The 26,624-nt window shown below is 38.9% G+C and overlaps 1 protein-coding gene across 4 annotated transcripts; it reads left to right on the plus strand.

Moving 5' to 3' along the window:
- The first annotated feature begins 285 nt into the window (after positions 1–285).
- On the plus strand, positions 286–26,336 carry tnpo1 (transportin 1). Of its 4 annotated transcripts, none has more exons than XM_005454501.4 (25): positions 287–603; positions 732–843; positions 2,119–2,194; positions 2,725–2,874; positions 3,960–4,066; positions 9,655–9,788; positions 10,409–10,490; positions 11,458–11,580; positions 14,901–15,019; positions 15,331–15,391; positions 15,638–15,806; positions 16,166–16,318; positions 16,429–16,654; positions 16,837–17,008; positions 17,209–17,295; positions 17,382–17,489; positions 17,853–18,011; positions 18,130–18,217; positions 18,302–18,400; positions 18,483–18,578; positions 20,463–20,538; positions 22,533–22,632; positions 22,725–22,799; positions 23,032–23,170; positions 23,249–26,336. In XM_005454501.4, exons 2-24 carry the CDS (start codon positions 739–741, stop codon positions 23,137–23,139), a joined length of 2,673 nt encoding a protein of 890 aa, XP_005454558.1. In that variant the 5' UTR covers positions 287–603; positions 732–738; the 3' UTR covers positions 23,140–23,170; positions 23,249–26,336. The 4 variants fall into 4 exon arrangements, 3 of the variants coding, with proteins under 3 accessions (XP_005454559.1, XP_005454558.1, XP_003449702.1); XM_003449654.5 differs by having other exon boundaries at positions 290–622; XR_266488.4 differs by lacking the exons at positions 20,463–20,538; positions 23,032–23,170; positions 23,249–26,336 and having other exon boundaries at positions 286–622.
- Positions 26,337–26,624: the final 288 nt, after the last annotated feature.

Below are 26,624 nucleotides of genomic sequence, written 5' to 3' on the forward strand. Positions count from 1 at the left end.
CCTAGGCTACATGTTTCTGTTTTTTACTGCGATTCAAAAATGCCAATTTAAGTGGTGCTGCTTGCTAAGTTAAAATTACAGGGTAAATGCTGCTGAATTTGTTCGATAAAAAATATAGCCCGAAGATGGAGCTGTTTTCTTGAAATATAAAATGGAAAATTTCATAGCCAATGTCACGAGCTGTGCTGCCTTCATTTCTGTTGGAAATATAAGAGAAGCTTTGGCATTTCCCAGATTTTTCAGTATATTTTTCCTCTTGCAGCTTCTCCTTACCTTCTCTGAACAAAGGACAAACCCATTTTGTCTTCAATAAAAAGACTAAATAGATATATCTAAACATGTTTGGCCAGAGTCCTTCTAGATATCCTCCTACTGTAAATAAGCATCTTTTGTTTGATTATTTGGCTTAAAATAAAACTTGTCGCGCACTAGGACCCGCCAGCTCGGTGTCAGCTGACGATGCAGCCAGTTATATGCAACGCCAGACCGTAGCCCGAAGCTTTTTTCAGCTTGTTGGGAGAAATCGGGTCCACTCTCCGTGTCAGGCCCATGTCTGAAAACCCAGACAGACGGTCACATTTCAGCAGAAAGTCAACTGCACAGGTCGGCAAAGAAGAAACGGGTAAAAGCTTTTTTTAAAAAAAATCCGAAATTACTTCGCCTCGTAGGGAGACAGCATTAGTTCGATGACAAGTCCTCTGTGTGAGCTTATGTTATTTCTTTATCCGCAGCAGCAAGATGGAGTGTGAGTGGAAACCAGACGAGCAAGGACTTCAACAAATTTTACAGCTGCTGAAGGAGTCTCAGTCGCCTGATACGTCCACACAGAGATCCGTCCAGCAAGTATCCTTTTGTCTTGAGCCGGATATGGATGATAACTTATCTGTTATAATCTGTTAGTGGTTTAATAACAAAACAGACTCAACAGGCTAACGACAGCTAATACTAGCCGGGGTGGTTACGGTTACAAGCAGGTACGCTCGTGCCTTTTTTGTCTCACTTGCACGCGCTGCAAACGGAACAGGTCGTGCTAACATCATCTGACATTAAAAGTGCCATAAATTATCTTGCTTGGTTAATACAAGCAACGGTAAAGCTTGTAATTGCTCCTCCTATATACCTTCCCTTTTCATATTGCTTCTGCAGAACATCACAATAAAACATATTTAAAGCCCCGGTATATCATCTGCAACTTGATAAAGCTAAGGTTACCGGAGACATGCTGATGTTAATAATTTAAGTAGACATCAGAATTAGATATAATGATGTAAAGGTGATGGTGTTAATGGTGACAGAAAAGCCCCCCCCCCCCCCCCCCAACATCTGTCCGTGCCTTGCATGTATCATGGTATGTAAAGCACGAAATTGCTGGATTTTACTAGTGCAACAGCACTAGTAAAATCTCCTATTCTAAAACAGAAGTTTAATGGAGTGGATGGCTGGGTTAAACCTGGAATAAGACGCCATGGTTATTCAAGCTTTTTCGCTGTGACACTTTATTCTATGTCACTTTTCCAAAGGATGCCAGGGATTATCAAACAAACCCGTATTAAGGTGACCTCTTCCGGCTAGATTAAATGGCAAGGACTAAAGTGTAGGTTTAACATGTAAGTGCATTATTAGCTTTCCTCTGTAGCTCATGCACTGTATTGTCAGCTGCAACTGTGCTCCAGTGTTGTGTGCATGTGACTGCCTGCTTTTACATTGGAGAGCAATTATCATCTGCCTCTCCGTGCTGCTGGGCCTTATGGTTTTGTCTGGTTTCATGCTGATCCTTAATAATTTTCTTATGTAACCCTTCATATGGACTGTCTCATTAACTCATAGACTAGCTGCTGTTATAGCCCTAAAGATGCCATCTGCCAGTACAGTCATGCCAAATGACACATTTATGACCCCCTTACAAGCGTACACCCAGTCCACTCACACACACTGACATACACTCACATCATTATGCTGTTACATTACACCACTCCTCTTCTTTATATGAGGAGGAGGGGAAAAAAAATCTGTTTTTGGCTTTATTGTTATTATAAAATTACAGAATGCAGTGGTGATGTCCTAGCAGCCTTTTAACATGCTCTTCGAACATTTGTAACCCTTAATCATTTCTCTCAGAGACTTGAGCAGCTGAATCAGTATCCAGACTTTAACAACTATTTGATATTTGTTTTGACAAAGTTAAAATCGGAAGGTAAGCTGTCCACCCTTCTCCTTCGCTCTGTCATTTTGTTGTGTCTGTGGTGTGTTCCTAGATTATCTAATGGCACCCGGGCAGCACGGGTGAATGTCAGAGCTGTCGTTTTTATGTAACTGCTCATTGACAGGTTAGTCCGGCCGCGACTCGGGTGACCTGATGGCATGTTTGCTGCAAATGATGTGCCACACAGAATATGGGTCACTCTAATTTTAAAGCTAAATCCTGGCACTGCTCAACTTTTGGCTTGACTGTTCCGCACAGCAGATGACCCAAATGTTAAGTGGTGTTAAGACCTTTTCGGTTGCATGACTACCTTACCCTAGATGCAACAAGTCACAAGTGTTTAAAGAAAATTAGCAGAATTTATTTAATTTATTACTTACGCATTTTAAGCAAACAGTAAAATAGATTCTGTCCACATTGTCAGTATAAATGTCTGAACATAATTTCTGTAATGCTCTGCTTGCGAAAAATGAAAGGGAAGCAATTTTCACATTTCCTCCCTTGGCCTTTTCTCTCCCAAGATGAACCGACCCGGTCCTTGAGTGGACTGATACTGAAGAACAATGTGAAAGCTCACTATCAGAACTTCCCTAATGGCGTGTCTGATTTCATCAAGAGTGAGTGCCTCCAAAACATCGGAGATTCATCTCCTCTTATTCGGGCCACTGTTGGTAAGTCTCATCCTCTCGGTCTTCTGATTGTAATGTCGCCCTTAGCATCCATGCATAGCTTTTATGTTTAAATGTTTTCTTTTGTTATCTACGTTGCATTGTTGTACCTGTAAATAACTTCCTTATTTGCTTAAACTACATGCTGACATATTGAACCTACAGGTCAATATATTGGGAACATAATCAGCATTTGGAGACAAAGCAGGGAAATAAATAACAATGAATATTTACACAACAGTTTATTATTGGTTGTGATGGTTGTATATTATTTACACTAATTAAACCGGTGAAACTGTTTTGGGATAGCAGCTAATTTATTTTCTTATTTTTAGGGATATGATTATGTTTTTAGTATGAAATTAATCTGCTTTTCTGTGTTGTTTATATTTCTTTATTTATCCAGTGGTCAGAAATCTATGAAAAAATCCCTAGAAATAAACAGCCCTACTCCTGCAGGGCGTAACCCTAACCCTCTCTCCATTCTTAACCCCTCCCACCAAATTAGCATGGACGCATAGACTTGCTGTCAAAAGCGTGCTATTGCTGACTTTTGACTTCAGGGACTCAAAGTTTGCTCTCCCAGATTTTCACCCCTGCTCGCCTAATCTGGCCTAACGGACCTGTAACTGGCTCAGATTGTAAAGCCTGAAAACAGAGCGCAGTGATCTCTCAGACCTTGTCAGTTGCAATATGATTGAAGGCTACTGTGAAATTCTTTTTAATCTATTTCTTTTTAATCCAGTGAGAGCAAAACCCTACCCTGGCTTTAAATGCCTCTAAATAGTCTTTCTTAACTCAGTGGGCTACTGTATCAGAATGTTAAAGGCCAGCTTTTAAATGCTGGTTTGCTCCCAAGCGTTCCCTGCTATTATTGCAGAATCCTGATATTTACATTTGCATAATTAGGAGTCGTCCAGCTGTTTAAGCTAACTTGAAGCTATTTATTTGCTGCATTTCTGTTGCTTCTGTTCACATGGATTATAAACAGAAGTGCTTTATAATATTAAATGTCTGCGTTTCATTATGTCCTGTGCATGTTATTGGATTTTGGTTTAATCATCTAACAGAGCCCCCTCTGATAACAGGTATCCTCATCACTACAATTGCCTCCAAGGGAGAGCTACAAAATTGGCCTGAGCTGTTACCCAAACTCTGCCTGCTGCTGGATTCTGAGGATTACAACACATGTGAAGTGAGGACAAACAAATCAGAAGCTTATAAATTAATTTCTTTTAGTCACTAAGCTGATGTTTTCTGGTGGCGTCACAAATGTGTTGATATGGGTGAAAGATGTGAAAACTATTTCTTAAGGGTTTTACAGATGATGTTTCCTGTAATAATCCACTAACACCGTGTTTCCACAGAAATTTATGTACTAATCCAATTACAACTGAGCAAGCTATACTTAACCAGGAAATCACTTAGATCAGTTCAACAGCTCTTAAAAATCTAAAGTTATCTTGTAACAGACTACATCATACAAATACAAGGTGACTCTAAAATCTTCTGCCGTAATCAAAAATATGAGATTGATTTTAATAAAATGTCTTCTGACAAAACTGACTTGGTTAAGATGGACCCAAATGTTGCAGCTGAGTAGCCATGATGTATTCATGTTTCAGTCACTCTGTAGCACATAAATAGTGCTCCACAGGAAAGTGTCAAAATTCAACATTTCATTACTAAAAAAAATCCCCAAAAGTACAACAGTACCGAACCAGCTTAAAGAATCCAACATGAAATGTAATGGGCTCAGCATTAATATGGCAGCAGCTATTACTTTGCTTGATATGGACATGACGCTAAAGTCATTTTGTAATATTATCATCTGCCAACGACTCCGATTTCTTCCTCTTTAATTACTGTGCTTTCAACTCATCAGAAGTTTAACAAAAGCATGTGTGTGAGTGTGAGAATGAGAGGCAGCTTTTTGCCATGGCTGTGTTGGGGATGGGTGGGGAGTGCTGAGATTAAGCGTGCACACATTTCTGACTGTATATTACAGCCCATGTGTGCTGTAATAAAGCATGTTTCCCTGTCTGGGCACACAGACAGTTGTGCGTGTACTGTTTATTTGTTTATTAATTAATTTATTGTGGAAAGAAAAGCTGGCTCGGCTATAAAGCAGCATCTGGATAGTATCCTGCTGGCCAGATGAGCTAAAGACATTCTCACAGCTGGAGCAGCCGCTGCAGACTACAGATTATTCAGCTCTGACTCATTTATTCTCTCTTTTTTGATCATCATCCAAATATGCTTTGATTTTCAAACCACCAACATGCTGTTGGGTCATATTTCATCTTTACAGGCCACCATGATCCACTCTTTGTTTTTTAATATCTTAAATTTTTCTGTGCTCGTTCTTCTAAATGCTCCATTGCAGCAGCCACGAAAATGACAGCACAGTCATTTGTTGTGGCTGTTAGATCATCTGATTTGTGTAACCATACTCAGGCTCGCATAAACTCCCAGGTCATTAGTATTCTGTCAGCTGGACTTGTTCATGACATCAGAATTAATAAATTAAATGGCATGTTGAAGTGTCGTGGTAAATTCAGCTGTGTCATAGGGCAATTAAAATACATGGTGACAGGATTATTACTTGTCAATGTGATTTGAAGTAATTTAAGGAATAGGTGTGACATAAAAAAATAAATCTCTGTGTAGCACCGCTGCCAGCCTCTCTTGTAAAGCTTGCTCAGAAGCTAAGATTTAGGTCAGGTAGTTGCTGCAGACCATCTTGAAGTGTATGTGTGCGTGAAAGAGGCTTAACACTCAAGCAACCAAATGTAGAAACTCCTTATAAGACCAGCTATGTTTTCGAAAAGAAGCTTGAGGGTTGGAAAGCTTCTTAATGTTTCTTGTTAAAAATGGTCAAGTTGCTGCACTGTGAATAACTAGGAAGCAAACAAATAGTCATTACTATATCTCTTTCCTCCAAAAGCACAACATTTGATGGCCTCCCCTCTAACCTTAATGATGACTTTTGACACCTCAGTATATATCAATGAAGATGTGGTTTGACAACCATTAGAATAGTTTCCAGGTTTTTCCAAGTTTAGCTGCATCAGCAGAGACCATCCCCACCAACTTCTAATGCACAGTTATTTTACATTTTATATAAGCAGGCCTGAAATATGATACAAACTGCTCAATTCAGAAAATGGCTTGTAGGCTTTCAAGAGGTAAAGAGATATTACATTAGTGTGGGTATTGACTTTGAATTTCACATTTGGTGCCTCTCTTTTTCCTTTTTGTTTTGTCATGTATGGTGGAGGCCCATATTTAATTCAGCCAAAGTTTGACATGAAAACCTCAGTGTAGCCAGTCAGAAGAGATGCTGTCATACATATGTCAGGATGTCAGTGGGGCAGTTTGAGCTCTTGTTGGCAGAGTTGAGACCACATTTGAAGATCATTTCAGAGAACCGTGGCCCAGACCAGCATCGAGCTGTGTGTCTGAGGTAAAATTGGATTATTTTACTATTTCGACATCGTTGTATATTTAGTTTAGTGCACTGTTTTTTTTAACTACGAATGCAGTTGTTTCTAAATTAATTGCTCTGATTGGTCAGATCTGTTTATTTCCATAGAAAATATATGAAAAATCAAGCTTGATTCAGGGGGGAAATGAAGGTTTAAAATTTGTCTGCGATATTACGCAGTCGGTGTGAAGGGCTGCATGTAAAAATAGGCAAGTCCAAAAAATATTAACACACTAAATATTTGCCCGAATTGTATACATCTGGTGTGTAAAGAGTTTTAGTGTGAAATAGATGGGGACTATTGGGAAAAGTGAATCAGCTAGTCTAGAGTCCAAGATTTAAATATTGAGCTGAAATTGAGTAAATTAGTACACGTAGTCAGTTTTTCTTATTGTTGTCGCTGATGTTGATGTTGTTGTTGTAGTATCTGGCAGCTTCTTCGTTTTAGAAGAGAGCTGTTTCTACTCTTGATTTGCCATATAGAACTGAGCATTCACTGCCTTCCCAAAATAATGTACTATTTCTATCAGCATGACTTTGATATCTATTTTGGGAATATATTTAGTGACTGCCAGTGTTCAGTTTCCGATCTGTAATCTACACTTTGAGAAACGTGTAAATGCATGTTGGCCTTGGGCCATTTGATCAATATATGTTGTGCATTTACAGTATCTGTGCAAGATGATCCTCGTGACTCTCCCAGTGAATCATCCTCCCTCTGATTGCTCAACAGTCCCACGCTGAGACATAATGTCTGCTGACGCTGTGTATAAAGACAAGCTTCTGTACGTGGTGAAACTGCAGCATGCAGTTTTTAGCTTTAAATCCTCTGTTCTCAAGTAATGATGTCACTGCTTTTTTTTTTTTTTTTTTCTTTCATTTAAGCTTAGTGTGCACATAACATAACGCAGGAAAATCAAAACAGACGTCCATTTTGGTAACACAAGGAACTGCTGCCCTACCAGTGAGTCCTGCCTTGTTTGTGGTTTAAGACGAGTGGTTGCTGGAAGAGCTCCTCGTGTCACCACGCTGTGCCCTTCTCTACATGCTCTATATAAAGAAACAAGCAGGTGTGTCGGATGCCAAGTTTAATGCTGGTGGACAGCTTAATATAGGTTATGCCTGTGTTTTTGATTAATGGAGGTTGACAAGTGGCTATAACGGTGTTCATGCCACTCGAAGGGGAAAACGATCACCTATGATAATGCTCTGCTACCTCAGCGCTCATTTGTGCCATTATTCACATTTCAAGGACAGGATTCTGAAGGAGCCTCTTAGTCGACTACGTGTGTATTATTATTTTTTCTTCTTTGCCCTGGCTCACAGTCATCTACGTGACTTGCATTCTCACAGTGAACGACCTTCAGTAGCAGGACTTGAAAGGAAGATTACACTTTAGATGCTTGTATATCATTGAAACGCTTGCAGGCCACTCCCATTCCTTTGCACTTCCCTCTTGACACACACAAATGCCTGTATTATGTTTTGACGTCACTGTGTGCAGTGCTGGAGCGCAGTTGTGCGTAATATGAAACATTTGTTTGGGTTCCCACGCAGGTTTGCAACCAGCAATTGCGTTATCAGTTAATCTGGTCATTATTCTTGATTTAGTCGTGATGGGTGTTAACATATCATGCCTTGCCAACATTTAAACCCCAGTGATCTTGAGTAAATATGGATAGCAGGAAAAAAGGAACACATCTTTCTTCTAAATAGCTCATTAGTAACCCAGTCATGTTTTTCAACATTAAGATAAATCTGACATTTTTGGGGCTGTCATGAGATTTTTATATCATGACTCGCTTATATGACATCTGTTTAGTTTTTTTTTTTTTTTTTTTTTTTTTGTTTGCTTGTATTCCCAATTCATAGTTTAAACAGCAGCATGTCTTATACACTTAAAGGAACACTTAAATTTCCACTGCTGCCACTGTTGATTACCTGCTGGCATCAAGATTCAGTCTGATGAAAGAAAAGACTTTTTTTTTCGCCTTCATAAATGCCCTTTGTCCCGTCTTGTTTGTGACCTTGATTTAACCTTAGCCTCCTCATCTTGTGTCACCCCTGCGGTTCTGAGCATATTTTTCCCCTCCTTTTTATTGTTTTTTCTTGTGGAGATGGCTCTGTATCTGTCCTCTAAAAGGAATGCCGACATGGGAGTGGTTTCCATGGAAACACATTGCAGACAGCGTTGGTGTCAGTGCTGTGCCGTTTCTTGTATCTGCCTCTCAGGCTGCTTTTTTTTTTTTTCTTCTTCTTCTTTTTTATGCGAGAGAGACTGAAGTCTGCAGCATATCGTGAGCATGCATACTAACCATCTGTCAAGCAGCTTATATTAAGTGTGTGCGTGTGTGTGACTGCTTTCCAACTGTTTGAAGGTTATTAGAGCAGAAGTGGATGAGTCCTGTTGAACATCATGGATGAGAAGGTGGAATGTATTATTTAGTGCTTTCACTGTGCAAATACTAGCACTATGATCCTCCATGACTCATATGTTACAGAGCTTATACGCAATATGTGGATTTATAGAACCAGGGTGATTTTGTTTCGGGCTTGGGTTTAAATCTGCATGATTTTAACATGATTATAGTGTACTATGAGGAAAATTTATTTATTTTTATATTTTTCCTTGATGCAAATATGTCTCTTTTGCTTGAGTAAAAGAAATTCCAATCAACAACACCAGAGGATATTTTTGTTTGGGGTTAACTAAAACTCTTTTTGAGGACTGCCCCTGTATGTAGGGGGTGGGGGGGACTAGCATAGACACACAGAATAGCGTGGCGTATAAGCATCACTCTGAAAACATTCTTAGAAATACAAATTCAAAAAGACAAACCACTTTGACTTTGATCTGCATGTATTGTTTATTAAATACATTTGTGATTAAATTGCAAAGTATTTTCATTTCTCTCTCGACTAACCGTCACTGAGTGGAGAATGGCCTCATACACTGCACCTGTCATATTTGGCTCTAAAGCATGTAAAACCTTTGGCTCTTTTGAGTGCTTTTGATTGCAAATGTAATTTGCTTCATTGCATAATAAGAATAATGTTGTTAAACAGTAATTGTTGCCTCAATGTTAGATGAGAATCAAGCAAACAAGACAAATCCCAAACACATTTAATTCCTACCCTCTGCTTCAGTGTCTCAGTATTTTGGGGTTAACTTTGACCCCAAATTCAATCTTCCATCATGTCTTTGTAGAGAAATTCTCATTGTTTACTTTGCTGTCTTTTTCTTATGCCATTTTTTTTTTTTTTTTTTTTTTTTTTTTTTTTTTCTTTGTCTTCAGGGAGCTTTCGGAGCTCTTCAGAAGATCTGCGAGGACTCTGCTGAGATCCTGGACAGCGACATGTTGGACCGTCCTCTGAACATCATGATCCCCAAGTTCTTGCAGTTTTTCAAACACAGCAGTCCTAAGATTAGGTATGACAATACTTCTTATGTTCCAAGTTTGCTAACTAAAGTTGACTTTAAGTCACACTGTCCTTTGAACCTTTCACTTACACATGGAGCTTGTATTATTTGAAATGACGTAGTCTGTTACAATCTTTTAGAACGTGCATGGCATTGCATTTAAATTGTCTGTGAATGCTGTTTGTTATACTCGTTTAGTGACAGTGCATACTTTTCAGTTAAAACTACTTTAAGCAAATGAAAATGGTTTCTTTCCTCCTCAGTAATTTATAATTGATGAAATACTTCTACTGGGACTTCCTTGACATTCCACCTGATATCAGCTGTTGTACCAAAACTGTGTGACTTTGTGTCTTGCCTGAACTATTCTACATTTGTTGGATACAATAAAATGTTTAGTCTAAATCTGAATACACAGCCAACATGTACATTTTCAGTCTGTCTTAGAGACGACGCACAATAAGTGTCTGTTGCAGTGTAAAACTCCTGTAGAGAGAGAGGTTTCTCATATTTGGAGGTTAGATTGGAGGAGATGGGGCAAATAATAATACAGAGGCTACATTCACAGTGTGCAGCATGTGAGGAAAGCATGTCGGTGTGACTCTAATGTGGTTGTGACTCTGTTGCAGGTCTCATGCCATCGCCTGCGTCAATCAGTTCATCATCAGCAGGACTCAGGCTCTTATGCTTCACATCGATCCTTTCATTGAGGCAAGTCAGACTCTAATGCTCTTTTTCTTTTCTTCTTCTTTTTTTTTAATGTGCATCTATACACAAAACACAAGTAATCATTGGCCCCAAAAGAGAGAAGCAGAAGTTATTGGTGGGTCTCTTCAATAAAGCGAGCTATTGCTCTGACAGTTTGGGATTTACCTCTCCAGTTTGTGACTTTCTGCAATCAGTCGCCGCCTCTGCAAGCCTCATGCAAATTCTTGCAAATTATTTCACTTTATTTATAATACATTTTAAAATGATGTTTAGAAAAATCCTGGTAGAAAAAAATAATATTTTAAAAATAATATTTTTTTTTTTATTCTGCTGATTTTGTATAGTCTTTACCATTATTTTATTTTATTTTATTTTATTTTATTTATTTTTTCTTCCTGTACTATTTCTTATACTATACTATACTTTATATTTAGGGCTTGGGAGAAGAGATTAATGATAAGAAAATTGAAGTCAGATATTTGGCAATGGCAAGAGGCTGAAGCACAAAAAAACTTAGTTAAATGTTCATTTTGTACATTTCTGTTTAATAGTGTAATAAATGAACTAAAGCTGTTGGACAGCTATGACTTTATGTACAAAACATTTGTGTACTGTGTTGAAGACAACTCAACTGAAGTCAAGCTGGGCCTGAGCTGTACCTTTCTGTAATCCCAGTTTGTACCATAAGATGGTGCAGCAACTAAATGTATGTCTTTCTTATGTTTTTTAAAGATATGGGGCATTCTTGTATATTAAACATTTTGATATAGTAAACAGGACATTTAAAGAAAATGGCTACAGATTATACATACAGCAAATTGCAGAACTGTGTACATTCACAAACATCTAAAACATTGGTACATTTTCTGTTCTGCTATACCGTGTTGACTATTCCCTTCTCAATCATATTTATTCTCATGTTATTGCCAACAGTGGTATTAATTTTAAGCTGTCGCCCTGCCCTCTGTAGAATCTCTTTGCGCTGGCAACAGATGATGAGCCAGAAGTGAGGAAGAATGTTTGCAGAGCTCTTGTTATGTTGCTTGAGGTTCGCCTCGATCGTCTCCTGCCACACATGCATAACATCATAGAGGTGAGTATATTGTAAAGATAAAGAATGACTATATTAACTAAAAGGGAGAAGCCTAAAAGCTGATAATCGGGGAATCGGCGCAGTATTGAAATGGGTTTTCAAGGTTTAGCGAGGCACCGGGGTGGGCATCCAGAAAATATTTCCTTCTGGATAATTCTAGATTATCCCTTTGTTCTGCAGTGTTTTTTTCAATAGCATTTGGTTAATGCAGGCACCTCAGACAAAATATTTACCATTGCATTTGGGTGCAGGCCAACTTTAGCCTGCACCCAAATGCACACTCCTGCACAGAGCTCCCTCTACAGCAGGGGTGTCCAAACTTTTTTCGCTGAGGGCCACATACATAAAAATATAGGAGGGGCTGGGCCACTTACTAGAAATTAGGTATATAACCTTTGCTGTTTTAAAAATCACTTAAAAATGGTCAAATGTGTTATATTGTTGAATATAATTAAAGACAAAACTGCCTTCATCACAGCTTTCCATAAATGGATCTTTATTGATTTATTCAGAAAAAGCTTTGGTAGCTCATTCTCAGAACAGCAGCAGATTTCTTCTTAGAGGAATATTTACAGCACAGAGAAAAAACAAAGGGGAAAATGGGACGGGTACATTTCAAGCTTGTTATTTAAGTTATTAGGCTTAGCAAAACATCTATTAACGTTCGTTTGAAACGATTATCAACATTAACAGACTGAACTGGACTTAATAACAGGAGTGCATATAATTTTAGTAAATTATTCTGGTGAGTATCAGCTGCGCTGGGTATGTAAATCGGGCCATCCAGCTGCGGTGCTGATCCGACGCCACTCGTGCCAAAAAATCCGGACAAATGTCACTTGACCAAGGAGCAGATCTGCATCAGATGAGATCAGCTGACTTTGCGTGTGCGTGCGCTGTGCACAGCGGTGTGTACTCTGTGTGTTAACAAGAAAAACGCATATAAGAAAGTGGTGCGCAAAAGCAGGGTAGTGACAGAATTGATGCGCATTATTGATATTTGAAGCATGTGTACCTGCACATTAACACACGGGTACTGTGGAATATATTTTTACTCACCTAAAGTGCTCGTGCTCTCATCCACTCCCCACAAAAAATTAGCAGCTGTGCGGCGTCTGTGGCATCGGTGATCTCATCGCATGCGATGGAGTAAAAATCAAGAGCACAGCTTTATCAAACAGTTGTAGTTTAATATTGGCTGACGAGTCTTCAATGCGTCGCACAACTGTATTTCTGGACATGCTGACGTTGTTGAAGTCCTGCACTTTTTCCGGGCACATTATTTCGGTGACTTTAACGAGGCCGTGTTTTATGAGGTCTCCATCCCGACCTCATAGCTGCTATTGGAGCCTTTTCCTGGACAATTTGAGCACGAAAAAAATACTGTTGCTGACCCTGCAGGAGAGCTAGCATTTGCTTTAATTTCTGCTCTCGCCCAGCACCAGTGTAGGATGCATAGGCCTGATGTTTGGTTTCATAATGACGTCGTACATTATACTCTTTCATAACTGCCACAGTTTCAGTGCAAATCAAAACTTGGGGGTAAATTTCTTCTGTGATTGTCCTTTTTGGTGGAGCAACTGCCTTGATCAACAGCAGCTCCCCCTGGTGTTAAAACTAAGAAGTGCAATACACTCAAGCAAAAGTTGAAGTGCGGGCCATTTTCTATTCAATTTATAAAATTACTTGCGGGCCAATTAAAACTAGACGGCCGGACTTTGGACATGCCTGCTCTACAGTCTTTGAATTACATCAAGTCAGCATTACAGATGGTCAAATGTCAAGCTTGACAGAATGTTTTTGGATTTTATAGTAACATAAATGGACTATCATTTATTTGGCACTTGCTATTGTCCCTTTAACCGTTGACTGTGCTTTGCAGCACAAGCCATGTTTACACACACACACACACACACACACACACACACACACACACACACACACACACACACACACACACAGCACCTTTTATACTTATACTAAAAACACTTTACCCAAAGCCCTTTAGACATGCATACCTGAAGAGCCAGATTAGAATGACTTGCCTTAGTGAGTCAGCTAGTGGAGAAGCCACAACCACCCAATGTATTCATGTAAAAAGGAAATGGGGGGGAAAAAATTACAGTGTGACAGCTCTTCAAAATTAAACTTGCATGTTAGATATTTAAAATTAATGTATAAAAACATATTGAACATATAAACATCTAGCTTGTTGTTAAATGTAGGATTAAATGTCTTTTTGTTTGTTTGTTTGTTTTTTGTTGATTTTTTTTTTTTTTTTTTAAATAAACCTCAGGAGTGTGGACAAATATGACATTTTGAAATGGAAAATGTGCATGAACCCTGAATAAATATGACATAAACCTCTATTAATAACACATCAGTAAGCATCTCTGTTGCACTGGAGGTCATTTTATGTAATTCTGATGAACATGGCCTAATAAAGTAGGGCTGGCGCTTTATTTATTTTTGCAAACGTGACTTTGCTGAATGATTATTTGTTTGCCCACTAAATCTATAAAATGGTGTTTCTTATCAAAAAGTTATTGCTTACACTTTATTAGCCCATTTGCTTTTCTCTGACGGGTTTGGTTTAAACAATAGAAATGCACGCGTAGTTTTAGCTGTGTTTTTGCCTTCACTTTCTTTACTCATGTATTAAAATATGAACGCCTTATGTGAATTTATCATTTTATTTTTTTATATTCATTATATCATGGCAGTCAGATGGCAAAAACAGATGTTCACGCCAAACAAAGAAATTATAAATAGGTTTTTTTTTTTGTTTTTTTTTTTTCCCTTCTTCCTTGTGAGTTATTCATTATAGAAGACAAAGTAACCAGTTACAGTTACTCGCATCACTGTTTGATTTAGAATCTTGCAAATCTTTGGCCCTTATAAAACATACATGCAACATGTACTGAACTCATGAACGTTAAACACGAGGACAATTCCCAGGCACGCACCGATGTACTATAATGTTGTGGTTCGTTTTTAGATCAGCTCATACTCATATTATTTGTGAGCTAAAAATAATTTCCAAAAGCTGTATAGGTGTTGATGATCCTGGTACCATAGGAATTTATGTAGTAAGTTTGATATAGATTGATCAATGCCTCTATGAGGAGTTTAGGAACAGACGAACATGGACCACGGTCATTATAGTAAGATGAGAATGAAATGAACTGATCTCTGAACAGATAGTTGAACCTGCGCCGCAGGTTGTAGATTTGGTTACATTCCTTCCTTTGGGATGAAATATTCAGATTCGCATGTGAAAATGTTTTTGTTTATTTGTTTGTTTGTTTTTTTAAATTCAGTACATGCTGCAGAGGACTCAGGACCATGATGAGAATGTTGCCTTGGAGGCCTGTGAGTTCTGGCTGACACTGGCCGAGCAGCCGGTGTGTAAGGAAGTGCTGTGTGGCCACCTCTCCCAGTAAGAAAATGCACAAACACGCACACCGAGCCAAATGTAATGTACAGACTTGTGCTGGTTTTGAAAGTAGCTGATTCATAGCAGCCTTGGCAGCAAGTCAGCGAAGACCTTGTACCAGGGTGTTATTTTTCCTCACCTCATGGAGGCTGATTAAGAGCTCGACGAGCTGTTGACCTCAGGTTTAACATCTGTCACCAAACTGTCACATTAAACTGTGTCCACAGCAGGGACCACATGTGAGTAATTGCCTGTGAGTTCTGCCCTAACCTTGCCCTTTGTTCTCATCATTTTTCCTGCGGCTTCTGCTCCAGGCTCACTCCGGTGCTTGTCAACGGGATGAAGTACTCCGAGATTGACATCATTCTGCTCAAGGTCAGTTTGTACTGCCTAATATGTTTACGTGAAGGTACAATGATAAACTGCTCCAGGAGTCAAGCTGACATGCAGTTCAGTTAAGTTGTTTGTGATGTACAAACATATTAGAGTTGTATACATTTTACAACACAAAATGCATGGCTAATTTACAGTTTCAGCTGACTGAACTCTCATGCTAATGCCCACACACTGTACGACCCCCCCCCCCCCCCCAAATTTTTTATACTATACGTTCATTTTCAGGGAGACATTGAAGAGGATGAGGCCATTCCAGACAACGAGCAAGACATCAGACCACGCTTCCATCGCTCCCGCACTGTTGCCCAACAGCATGAGGGTGATGGAATTGAGGACGAGGAGGATGAAGATGACGAACTAGATGATGATGATACTATCTCTGACTGGAACCTGCGTGAGTTCAGTGCATATCTAAATTGAACTGTCTGCTCTCCGATGGTTGTTTCAAAATAATTCATAGTGGCTCTTTATCCACGAACTCCATTGAAAGGCGCCCTGCATTGTCTGGTAGTCCAGACAGCTAATAGAGATGAGAAAGGTCTCATTTTTTATTTATTTATTTTTAGGTAACTTTACAATCAGTACAACAAAAATGCCACATCGTGCACCTTTTAACAGTCCCAAAAAGGAGGTTGTCTATTAATAATTTGTCTTCTGCTTGTTTGTGTTGTGCTTGTTACGTCTGTATGATGTTTGTCTGTGCACTTGTTTGTTTCTGTGTGTGTGTGTGTGTGTGTGTGTGTGTGCTGTTAGGCAAGTGTTCAGCAGCAGCGCTCGACGTGTTGGCCAACGTGTTCAGGGAAGATCTGTTGATGCACATTCTGCCTCTCCTCAAAGAGCTGCTTTTCCATCCAGAGTGGGTAGTTAAAGAGTCTGGAATCCTAGTGCTGGGGGCTATAGCTGAAGGTAAGAAGGGGGAAATGAAAAGCAAGTGAAAGGAGTGAGATCTCTCTTTGAATATAAAATCAGAAGAAGCACAACTTTGAAAGGATACTTTTGTTATCCTTTTTCTCCAGGCTGCATGCAAGGAATGATCCCATACCTGCCTGAGCTCATCCCTCATCTCATCCAGTGTTTGTCTGACAAGAAAGCCCTGGTGCGGTCTATCACCTGTTGGACACTGAGCCGCTATGCACACTGGGTTGTCAGCCAGCCTCCGGATGTTTACCTGAAGCCTTTAATGACAGAGCTGCTCAAACGCATTCTGGATAGCAACAAGCGTGTGCAGGAGGCTGCTTGCAGGTGAGCAAGATGATAAAACCATGTCTCTCATTTTACAGCACATTAACACTGATTTTTTTTTTTTCCTCATTGGTGTTTCCCACATATTCCCCTGAAGGATTCAGATGCATCCAAATTTTAGAGTAGTTATTTTCACACATTGCTTTAACCCCCCCCTCCCATTTTTAATCTTTCTCTGCCAGTGCCTTTGCCACTTTGGAGGAGGAGGCTTGTACAGAGCTGGTGCCCTACCTGGCATTCATCCTGGACACACTGGTGTTTGCTTTCAGCAAGTACCAACATAAAAATCTGCTAATTCTTTATGACGCGATAGGAACACTTGCAGATTCAGTGGGCCACCATCTCAATAAACCGGTATGTAAAACAGAAGCCTTTGCGTGATTTCACTTCACATTTCTAAATCTAACATTAATGCTGCTGTTGTCCTGTACTTATTTTTATAAAATGAGGACGACAGTAGACCACATGTCAAAAAAGCTCTGTTTGTTTGAATGTAAAATAGAATACATTGGCAGCCATTGTCATGAGTGCATTCAATCTGTGGTATGTATTAGGAATACATCCAGATGTTGATGCCACCTTTGATCCAGAAATGGAACCAGCTAAAAGATGAAGACAAGGATCTCTTCCCTTTGTTAGAAGTGAGTTTCTCATGCACACTTAAAGGTGCCAAAAATCTGCATGATATCCATGATTTTTGTATCTAACCTCTGTCTGCTTTCCTCAGTGTCTGTCATCTGTAGCCACAGCGCTGCAGAGTGGCTTCTTGCCCTACTGTGAGCCCGTGTACCAACGCTGTGTCAACCTCGTCCAGAAGACCCTCGCTCAGTCCATGGTGAGAATGTGTAGGATGGACAACACAAAAGCTTTGTCTGCATTTTTTGTTATGTATTTATGCAAAATGAACACATTTAAACCTGCTGGAGAGTCTGCATAGTCAAGTGGAAATCGATGTAAAACAAAATAACAACAAAAATGGTGATTTTTATTTATCTGTTGGTTTTGTTTTTTTGTTTTTTTTTCAAGTTAACAATCTGTTAGTGTTGTTTACAATTTGCTGCACTGCCCCCAACTGGTAAACAAGGTATTTAGTGGACGTTTAACCACTACCACAGTGGGGCAGATCCATAGATGGATGCCATATAGCTTCTTATTTAATATTTATTACTGTTAAATTTAGTCATGTTGTATTTTCTAGCTTCATCAGTCCCAACCAGAACAGTATGAGGCCCCTGACAAAGACTTCATGATTGTGGCTTTGGATCTTCTTAGTGGACTGGCGGAAGGATTGGGAGGCACCATTGAGCAGCTGGTGGCTCGTAGCAATATCCTCACCCTCATGTACCAGTGCATGCAGGTAAGGCCCTGTAAAAGTATACAACATGAAAAAAAACAAAACAAAACAAACGTAAACTGACTTGCATGTCTCACTTTGTCCTCTTTTTTTTTTTTTTTTTTTTTCTCTGACTGTTCAGGACAAAATGCCAGAAGTTCGTCAGAGTTCATTTGCTCTGCTAGGGGATCTCACCAAGGCTTGTTTCCAGCATGTGAAACCATGCATCGGTACGTTTTGTGTACTTGACCCTGAAGCACTAGTGACAATAAATTCCAAGTCAGTTTCTAAGATATTTATTTTCCTCCTTTCAGCTGATTTCATGCCCATACTGGGTACAAACTTAAACCCAGAGTTAATATCAGTGTGCAACAATGCAACATGGGCTATTGGAGAGGTATCTATACAAATGGGTGAGTGCCTTTCTTTCAAGACGATGTACAATGACACATTTCAAATCTGAACTAACTTAAGTTTTTATATCTACACCCTTAGGGCCTGAAATGCAGCCATACATTGCGATGGTGCTGCACCAACTGGTGGAGATCATTAACAGGCCCAATACCCCAAAGACACTACTGGAGAACACAGGTACCACTCGGTGGTAGTGCTGAGCCCGTCAGCCAGCCAGGTTGCCACACACACACACACACACACAAACACAGAGAGAGGGAGTTGTATACACATACACACACTCACTCACTCAGGTCCACTTAGCCAGGATGAATTCTACTTATTAGACTGCGTGTCTTTTGCTCTTAATTTCAGCCTTTCCCAAGGCATGAGCCTTACTAGTTTTGCTTGTTTCACCAAAGTATGCTGAATATTTCAGGTATTGATTTGCAGCCTGGCACAGTGGCCTGTAAGTTGAGATAAAATAAAAATGAAGCCTTGAGCAAGCCTTGGTGTGAAATTCTTAACACTCTTCAACTGAGCAAACCATGTAAGAGCCCTGCCTTGGAATGAATTAATGTCGACTGACTTTGCTCTATGAGGTGAAGTACAATACTGTAATGAAACCAAATGCAAAGCTCACGCAGAATTATAGATAGATGACTGCATAGCCTCACATAGTTACTGATCAGCTAAACGACTAATCCCAAATGACACCTAAACTGACTAAAAGTAGGGCACCTAGCTGAGATTATTTTTAGGTTGCACACTCTACTCTTGTTTGAACCAAATGCATTGGAGATTCGAATTGGATGAGTCAAGTGAACATCGCATCAAAATTATGCATGCAAGGGTGAAGTGTGACCTGCCAAAATAAAAGGAAAAAAAAACTAGGGACTCTATAGATGTGTTCCTGTTTGTTTGCTGTCAGTTTATTTGTTGCTTTTATTTACTGTTCTTTAAATGTGGATGCATATCTGCCAATAGATGTTAAATGTTGTTAAGAATGGCCAATGTTTGATGCAGGATACATGATAATCAATAACCACGTCTTACTAATTGGGCATCATACAACTTCTTCAATTTTTGAGGTATCTGATCATTAACCTTTCCATTAACAGTTTCTTGCATGTTATCGATCTATAAATTGACAACGCCACAGTGAATCAAACCTTAGCAAACACAGCCATGTGTAAATTCCATTCACATGTTTGCACGAGAGCCAGTGTACCACTGGAACTATTTTTAAACTAGGTCACATAATACCACAGTTTAAGGTGGCTGTAAATTCTCGGCGCGCACAGCGGCACTCTTCAGTTTGCCTCTAATCAGCTGATCCTGCACTGAACTCTACTCTAATGAGCATACCATCTGCTTTCTGCATGTGTCATTGGACTGTTCATAAATGCCTGTTTGTTAATGAGAATGTTGCATAGTTTTGTGTCTTCTTAAACTTAGGTCCTCCCTCCTCTCTGCCTCATAAGAACCTGCTGTGCTGGATACTAGTCTCCCTCCATGTAGTTGGCTTGGAGTAATCTGTCATTTCTTTTCCAAAAGAAAAACAAAACAAAAAACATTTCTGTTTCTTATGAAAATTAACATTTGTGAGTTTAAGGGAGAAATCGCTAAGAGGGGGAAAAAAAATCCCAGTGAATTGCTCTTGTTTTACGCCATACAGTCACACATGCTACACCTTTTGTTAGCCTGTGTCTTGGCACGTACAGTTTAATCAAATTAATAAATTTAAATAGCTTTTTTTTTTTTATCCATGTAATTCCTGAAAGCAGATGCCATTGTTTGCCTTTTCTATGAATGTCCTGTCAGAGTTGTCAATGTGTTCTCCCTTAAACGTGTTGTATGTCTTTTTTTAGAGTGTCATATTTTTACATTCCTCCCTTTTGACTTGAAGGGGCAGTAATAATCAACGCTAGTGAAATCTTCTGTTTATTATCATACACAGATTCTGTTGATTTCTGTCTCTGAGTTGTTTGTTTTTTCTTTATTTTTTTCTCCTCCCCCCTCCTCATTGCTCATGTCTTGGTTGGCGTTTGGTGGTGTGTAACCGTGATTGCGTTACCTTAGCAATAACAATTGGTCGTCTTGGTTACGTTTGTCCTCAAGAGGTGGCACCCATGCTACAGCAGTTTATAAGACCCTGGTGTGTATTATTCAATCTTTTATTTAATTCATCTTCTCTCTGCTTTCCTCTGATCTTCTCGTCTGTCGCCTGTTCTTCCCTTTTTCTCCCCTGTTGCTCTCCTCCTCTTCCCCTCCTCACTCTCCTTTCTCAAAAGCGTTTTGGTTTTTTTCAGTTTTTTTTTTTTTTTCCTATCAGTTTGTAATCATTGCCAACCGTGTGACTAACCCTGTCCTCTTTTAGGTCCTACTTGTGATTTGTTTTTGCCTCAGTAGCACCTTCATGTGTTTTTTATACATTAATTTGTTTAATTTCTAGTTTTTTTTTTGTCATTGTAAACTGTCGCTAACAACCTAAAAGATGCATGGGATCAGATTTTTTTGTCACATGCCTGCTGGTTCAACAACAGAGAAAGGATGCAGTCTTTTAATGAGAAAGAGCATTCTTAAATTCCTTTCTCATTTAGTAGTCACCCAGCTGCATGTGCCTGTCCCAAAACAACCCCAAACCTTCTCTAGTAGATCTTCGAAAACAAAATAATAAAGTAATGTTATATTCAAGGTGCTATAGATGAGGTTTTGCTGAACACACTGCTCAAAGACATCAGTGAAGATATTAGAAGAGTTTCTGAGTTTTAAATATTTTAAAATGCTTGATTTGTTTTACTTGAATCTCTTGTGTGCATGCTTCATGTGTTGTTGTAAATCGGGAAACAATTTCATATTTAGATAAATGTGCAAAGTGATCAAAAAGTTCTGTGGCTTTAAAAAAACAAAAACAAATCATGGTAAACTTGACCAATCGCCTCTTCAGCATTGCCTCCTGGTGCACCTCTGGAGAGTTTTCAAGAGCTGCTGATCCTTTAAATTATTCAGTTTATGCGCTTATTCTTTTCTTTTTTCACTTGCACACATGCAGTGAGTCGTGGATCTCCTTGGTGAAATGAAAAAAGTAGGGAAAGTAATTTTTTTTTTTTTTTCTTTTTTAAAGAGATATTTAAGTCATTATCATTTTTTTTTTAAAACTCTTCCTGATCAGTCTGAGTGGAGAAACCAACAGGCTTACAAAGGTTTTAAGCATCACTGCAGCAGTTTCCAACTCTTTGAACAAAGTGTAGGGGGAAAAAAAGGCTCTTATGTGACTCATGTGTACAAAAGCTGCACCGCACTTGACATCGCCATACATTACTGTGCAAATGTCGAGAAAACAGCACTGATTCAAAGTGCAGGTTTGGATGTGTGGTTCTTGATTCTCATCCTTACTATGAATGAAGCTATTTTGGGTTTGGAAAAACCTACAAACCTACAAAAATCTACAGCAGGCGTGTAGTTTATTACTACATGTACTACAGACCTTCTCCTTCGCTTACCTCAGGACATTACTGTAGAACTTTGTGCACAGAGTCTGACCCTGGGGGACAAATTGATGTTGCGCAGCCTTGCAAACATCAACCATGAGCATGCCTGTAACACTTCCTATGCTGGATACTGTGGACAACAGAAATCTTCTTTTGAGTTCATGGGTCATCGTTTGAGATCCTGCTCTCAATGGCAGCAGTGATAAGAACTAGATCCTTGTGTCAGTTGCAGTTTGTTTGTTTTTCAGTAGAAAAGTTGCAATTGAAGTAGGACTGTCAGGGGAAAAAACAGCAGTGTTACTGGAAGCAGTTCAGAGGCATGCAAGGAGAAAACACTGAAGTTGAACCTTGATCAGATGCAAATTGGGAGTGGTTCTTCATTTTTGTGGCTTAGATTTCACAGGACATTTTGATCACATTTGTCTTTAGAGTATATGAAGAAAAGGATTGATAATGAAAACACATTTGTGGCAAAGGAGGCAATTGGCTTCATTTAATGTTGGTATTATAAACATGCATGTCAGTTTAGTAACATGTACTGAATGCATCTGCGTTTCTGTACTAGTTATTCATAGTTGCAGATTTATGCTGGTTTCTGTTGTTGCTCGAGTATTCTTTTGATAAGTGTGGTGTTAAATCTGGCCGTCCCTGTTGTCAGGTGCACCTGTCTGCGAAATATAAGGGACAACGAGGAGAAGGACTCTGCATTCAGAGGAATTTGCACTATGATCAGTGTAAATCCAGGAGGTGTAGTGCAGGTGAGATGCAGTAGAGAAATGACTGTGTGCCCACTTTGTTTTTAATGGCTCTGGAATCTGAAGCATCGCCTTATTTATTTTCTCCGGAACAGGATTTTATATTCTTCTGTGATGCAGTGGCTTCCTGGGTCAATCCAAAGGATGACCTCAGAGACATGTTCTACAAGGTAAAAGCTGAAAAACACTAACAATAAAAATCGCTGAATAAATTCTGTCAGCTTTGCCTGGTTTGAGAATTTGCACTCAGGCTTTAATCCATTTATTGCTTATCAACAGTTATTGCTGCTCCCTAGTGACCAAATTCAGGAATGGCAGCTTTTGCAGTTGACACTTTATGTGCACAGGATTTATTTTGAAAGGCACTCCTCAGTATAAACATCTCGTGGTGTTTAATTTCAGATCCTTCATGGGTTTAAGAACCAGGTGGGAGACGACAACTGGAGACGCTTCGCAGATCAGTTTCCAATGCCACTGAAGGAACGGTTGGCAACCTTTTACGGGGTGTAACTGTTTCCACAGCACGTGCCTCATCGTTGGGGTCGGTTCCACTCTGAAAATAATTTTTATTATTTAACCCAAAATGCTGCATCCTAATCAGGGTTTTCTCTATATACAGGTCATTCACTATGGGAGACAATATCGGGAACCATCCCAGGGAGCATGTTACCCTTTACTGGGGGGAAGGATCTGCCTGCTGAGGGAAGGGGAAGGGGTGCTGACCCCCTCCTTGACCTGGTGGATGGGGTGGGAGGGAGATGATAGCTACAGTTCTCAGTGCCCCTATGCACAGGCAAAGGGGCAAAAGGGACTGGCAGGACAACCTTATCACTGGAGGAAAATTCATCTAATCATATCTCAATCAGAAATTGTAGTTTGTTGGTTGTTGTTGTTGTTTTTTTTTTGTTTGTTTGTTTGTTTTTGCTTTTTCCTCTCCATTTATTCTCCAAACATCTTGTTTTCTGGACTACTGAGAAGAAATGAATGCAAAAATGGAGAAATCTTTACAAAACCCTGTACTTTTTGTTAGACAAGGAGAAATGTAGGTCTTCTGCTCAGATATGCGTTTATAAGCGTAAACGAGAAGTATTGTGAAGTAAAGCTGAAGGTTCTTTGAGACACATTTCTTGTAAGTACAGAGATGGTTTAAAGTTCCTATAGAAAAGGCTGTTTTGTCACAAGGAGCACATAGTTTTTTTTTGTTTTTTGGGGGGGGGTGGGTGGTTGTTCTTTAAATGAGCAGCTTTTCTGAAAATGGGTAGCATGTGTATATCATTGTGGAAAAGCTGTAGTGAAATGTGTTGACAGCTGTCGTTGAGCTTTGATAAGGTTCTTTTTTTGGGTCTTGTATTTACAGTACTCATGTTTTCTTCTACTGGAGATTTACGGCAATCAGCTGTAATGTAGCATGACGGGCTTTACACACACTGACTTTTAGGAAAATGTGTAAAATCTTGGCTGTGGCGTGATGTCCGAGTGAATCATTGTTTGGTCTTGTGGCGTGAATGTGACATGGACATTCATCTGCAGGCATATCAAAGCTTCAGATGCTTACTTTATCCTTTTATATTGTCTGAGCCTCGGAAAGGACAAATGAAGGAGAAGCATGCAGGATAACAAGATCCTGTTTGTTGATTATTGTGTCATTGTGTTTTGGACGTAAATATCACAATGACACAAATCCTGTCTCAGTGATTTTTTTTAATTTTTTTTTTTATTTTGATTTTTTGTGACTTTGGTCGTCAGAACCATATAAACCATCAAATCAATGTTAACTATGTTAATTTCTCAATGTACTGACGTTTTTGTTATTGATTGTTGGAATTTTTGTGCTAAAAGCATGATCTTGAGGATGACTTTCTAATGTTTTGGGTGGTTGTCACTGTGGGGTACTTTCATCTTTTGCATGTTGGTGGCCCCTTACACCCCAACTTAAAGTGGGAAGGTTGCAGGAGCTTCAATCAAGTTTTTGCTTTATTTATTTTTTTTATAGCAACCACTTATGTTCAGCATCACTGTGACTTTTAAAGTCTTCACAGTAATCTTGCTGGAGTGTTCTCTCCCTCACGTTTCACCTGTAGTTGGATGTGTAGATTTTAAATACTGTGAAATTACATGTTGTTGTCTTCTTGTGTTGCAGTGTTATGTTTTTCTTTTTTTTTAATCTATATGTTTAAGTTGCAGATGGCCTGAATGTATTCCATGATGGATTTTTATTTTTTTTTTATTTTTATATTATTGTTTTGTTTAATTTTAATTTTTTTTATTTTTTATGCCCATCCATTCTTCCTCTGCTGGCCAGAGTAATAACTGCAGTATTTAAATCCTTTGTGATGCACCTACAATTTACTTACTTGCTTACCGACTTACTTACTTAGCAAGTGCTTAAAATGAATGATGTAGCCAAACACTTTAGAATATGACCCGACAGATCGTTAAGCATTGCTGCTAAAATGTGTGGACCTTAATGCATTAAGCATCTTGATCCAATTGGGATATTGGAGTGTAGAAGTAGTTTAATGTATTGGCTCAACTGCCACATTATGAAGTGTATTACTAATGTTAGATGAAACATGTTTTGAGGACGTACACGATGAATGCAGGTTATAATGCATCATGGAATACAGAGGCAAATACTCGTATGTGTCACATCTTTATGTGTTTAGAAGTGATTTTTGTCTTGTCACATTCCAGCTGTTTGGCTTGCAAAAATATGAAGTAATCGCAGCTTGACGGGGTGGATGTGCACACACTTCTGTTCTTTCTTCAAAAGATAGTAGTACTACAAAACACACAACAATCCCAATTTCTACTGTGCTATAATTTTGACGTAACTGCTGCTATACATTGTACTTGTGTTTCACTATATGAATATGTTTTTGTGTTAACCTCAGGTTGTGTTTATGTCTAGTGTGTATGTGTGTGTTTGTTGGTTGGTTTTTAATTGGTTTCCTCATGTCTCCACCTTTCCACATCTTTTCAAACAAGGAAAGATTGGTTTAAAAACCCACCCCATCATCTTCAAAATGGGTGTTAATTCACATTAGCGTTAATACATGCAACACTGCTAGCTGAACAGTGGGATTACAGTTGGAAACCAGGAAGTAGGAATGATTCCTACTTTTACATCCTTATTGTCAAACGTGATTGTTATCAGGCTTAGGTAAATGGTGTAATCTCTGCACAATGCCTTGAATGCAAATACTTTGAGGATTTTTGCTGGGGTTTTGCAATAGAAATACAGTACACTGTATGTAGAGATGCAGGTGAAAGCTGATTTAAAAGTAATTGCATATGTTGACAACTTAAAAACTCTCTGCAAATATAGGTTTGACTTTCTATGAAGCTTTATTGAAAAATTTGTATTTTATAAAGCACCCATTAATATTAAGGAATGTCTAGTCAAGGAGCTCTAGTAGTCTACAGTTTAATTAGCCTTTAAACTTGATTAGATTATCTGCCTTCATCCTTTTGCTAATGAAAGTGAAAACATTCTCATCGACATGTTTTGATTTTTCTTCTTTTTTTTTATAAGCTGCTGAATTTTAAAAATAAGTAATACTTTTGGGGCCACCAAATTTTTTGGATCATGCAAAGACTCTATATTGTACTGTAGTAATTTTGTAATATTTGTAAGATGATATAGTGGGTGTGACTGGTTACCATTGCTTGAATCTGTACATTGTTCCAATAAATTGTTTACATTATTGTGGGCCTTTATCATGTATTTTCTCCAAGGTTTTTTTTTTTTCTTTGCAATGTCACTGGTAAATTATCAGGCTTTGTGAAATTTGAATTACACAAATAACAGACTCTGTCCACTGTGCCGACTCTAAATGGGCCTTTAAATACAATATTTATCTATAAAGCACTTTGAAACAGCCACAGCAGATGCAAACTGGTTGTACACAAAAGTGAATAAGTAGAGTGAAAGCAATCATTTACAAAAACAACTATCGTACAATTAAAAACAAGTAAGATCAACGTCTCACACT

Source organism: Oreochromis niloticus, linkage group LG7, assembly GCF_001858045.2.
Source record: "Oreochromis niloticus isolate F11D_XX linkage group LG7, O_niloticus_UMD_NMBU, whole genome shotgun sequence".
In the NCBI taxonomy this organism is placed as follows: Eukaryota; Metazoa; Chordata; class Actinopteri; order Cichliformes; family Cichlidae; genus Oreochromis; species Oreochromis niloticus.